The sequence below is a fragment of the Phaseolus vulgaris genome, chromosome 2 (genome assembly GCF_000499845.2).
Source record: "Phaseolus vulgaris cultivar G19833 chromosome 2, P. vulgaris v2.0, whole genome shotgun sequence".
Classification (NCBI taxonomy): Eukaryota; Viridiplantae; Streptophyta; class Magnoliopsida; order Fabales; family Fabaceae; genus Phaseolus; species Phaseolus vulgaris.
In genome coordinates this window covers 2,808,691-2,811,086 of record NC_023758.2, presented here as the reverse complement: position 1 = coordinate 2,811,086, position 2,396 = coordinate 2,808,691, and the positions used below count along the sequence as shown (strand labels likewise).

Below are 2,396 nucleotides of genomic sequence, written 5' to 3'. Positions count from 1 at the left end.
AAGACTAAGTATTCTGTTAATAGGTGCCGCATACTTCGCAAAAAAATTACTAACATTGAAACAAAAAGGAACCAATCTACATGAAGAACAACAAGATCAAGGACAGCTCAATCAATTAAATAGGACGCTATAGATAAATGGAAACAGACTCCCAAATAATGGACAAATCATTATATAATCATAAATAGTTCAATCTGAGCACATCAAGTTTATATATTATGCATAGTAAGCTTTCTAATCTAAGCACAGTTCGAAGAATCTAAATAGAACCGTGACCAATAATCATTACCAAATGAATAAGAGGACAAAATTAAGAATATCACCTAGTTTTCCCGAGTCTTAGTAAGTGAAGAATAAAGTCTGAAGAAAACACTTGAAGATTGCTTCAAATGCAACCTTTGAACAATTAACAAGGCATTACAATGAAGTCAACTTCCTGGATGTCATAGAACACCTAACCACTGGTGTATAAGAGGCACTGTACACATAATGAAAGAGAAAATATAGAAATATAGGCATAACAACCAATCAATTGCCGAGGAGATAGCAGATGGGAGGGATTGCAATTGCATCTGTGGTCCTATCAGGTGGTTGTAAGGAATAAATCAAGCTTTTCCGAAGCCCAAAGTAAGCTCCAAATCATCCATTCCCACCTCGTGTATTCTCTCACCCTCCCAAGGCTTCACTCTGCCATTCTCGAAGTCAAAATCGGACACTCCTATTCCTATCTCCGCAACCGAACCCCACTGTACGGCGTCCTGGGCAGGGATCTGGTGCATAGCGGGTTTAATGAGGTTGAAGGTGGGGGAGGGAGGACCGGCGGCGGTCTGAACCTGAAAACTAACCCAACGGCCGGAGGCAGAGTCGACGGTAGAAGCGTCGGACTCGTCACACTCAGGGATGGTGGAAGTGGCGAAGTGGTGGCGGCGCGAGGGACTGGAGGGGGCGGAAGTGGCGAAAAGAGGGTGACGGAAGGAGGCGTGGGAGAGGGAATCGAAGTTGGCCTTGCGCTTAGAGGTTCGGGGAGAGGAAAGAGGTGGGGTGACAGGGGCGCTGTTGGATATCCTGAGAGGGGGAAGGTTGGCGGGGATTGAAGTTATGTTGCGGATGAATGGGATGAGAAAGGAAGAGGGGTTTGCGTCAATGCGCGTGGGGCTGGGGAAGGAGGAAGAGGTTGGACTAGCGTGGTAGGAAGGCGCAGGACTCGGGAATGAGGAGGATTGTGGACTTGGCTGAATCGAAGAACACGCGCTTATGTTGGGTGGAGTGCCTCCAATCTCACTTCCCGTGGGTCTCTTGCATCCCTGTGTCAACATAAATGGTTATAACTAATTATCCGTTATCGTTGAGAAAGAGTGAGCGCAGATCTGAGCCTGTGATCTGATGAGACCAAAGACTATTGAGTTTTACCTTTCTATAGGTGGTGCCATCTTCTTCCACGATCCAACCAGCCTCTGCGCACAGAGCCTTCAGGACCTCGTTGTTGTCGCAGTGCTTGGGAAGCTTGAAGTTCCCCTGAGCTCGAAGGCCGGTGTAGATCTTAGCAGCAATCGCTCTCCGTCTTCTCTCTCTCCGCTTGTTATTCTCTCTCTCCTTCCACGTCGGCATCCTCCCCGTCGATCCACCTCCGGTCATCGTTCCGGCCAGCAAAAGTCCGTTTCGCTTCCCTCTGCACGTCACAACAAGTACAGAATCTGTGTTTATGGCTGTGCCTAATTCACCGGAACAGAAGCTAGGCCAGGTTAGTTCAAGTTTCTTGGTGCTACTGCAGATGAAGAAGGGGAAATGGAAAGGTTGCTTCCCTTTTAGTTTCTTCTTTTCCTCTCTTCCCTTCTCTCTCCCACCCCTTTCCCACTCCTGTAGTTTTCACTTCACTGATTCTTTATTTGCACATAGACACACTATTTATATATATATATATATATATATATATAAAGATAAAATATACTAACAATTGAATTTTGTGTTATCTCACTTTTTTTTATTTGGATTGTTTATTTTTTTAATATTATATCATTTTCTTTCTTAAACTTTTGTTTGATTCCACGATATATTATAGACATGAAAGAAGAGCATAGATAAACCATTTTTGTATTAGTTGATGTGCACTTAAATGAGAGTAAGAAAAAGTGAGGATGTGCTCTCATCCTTGCCTAACTAACATACACATAATGTTGAAAAAAAGTTACATATAGATGTATGGATGTGTATAAATAAAAAATAGTCTCACTTTGAGTGTGTATGCAATTTACTTTTTACTTTACATAATAAATATAAAGGAGTAAGGTGAATAAAGATCTGGAATCCCGACAAATATAATGGAGGAAGGTGCATAAAGATTTGGAATAGTAAGTGATAAAAGAGCATCATAATCGATTATCAACTGTAAGCCTAAT

General features: G+C 42.7%; 1 protein-coding gene across 1 annotated transcript; it reads right to left on the bottom strand.

Annotated features, from left to right (window-relative positions):
• Nucleotides 1-260: 260 nt before the first annotated feature.
• Nucleotides 261-1,915, bottom strand: LOC137810191 (BES1/BZR1 homolog protein 2-like). The gene is made up of 2 exons (XM_068611342.1): nt 1,411-1,915; nt 261-1,304 (listed from the first exon to the last, which is right to left on the bottom strand). Exons 1-2 carry the CDS (start codon nt 1,633-1,635, stop codon nt 606-608), a joined length of 924 nt encoding a protein of 307 aa, XP_068467443.1. The 5' UTR covers nt 1,636-1,915; the 3' UTR covers nt 261-605.
• Nucleotides 1,916-2,396: the final 481 nt, after the last annotated feature.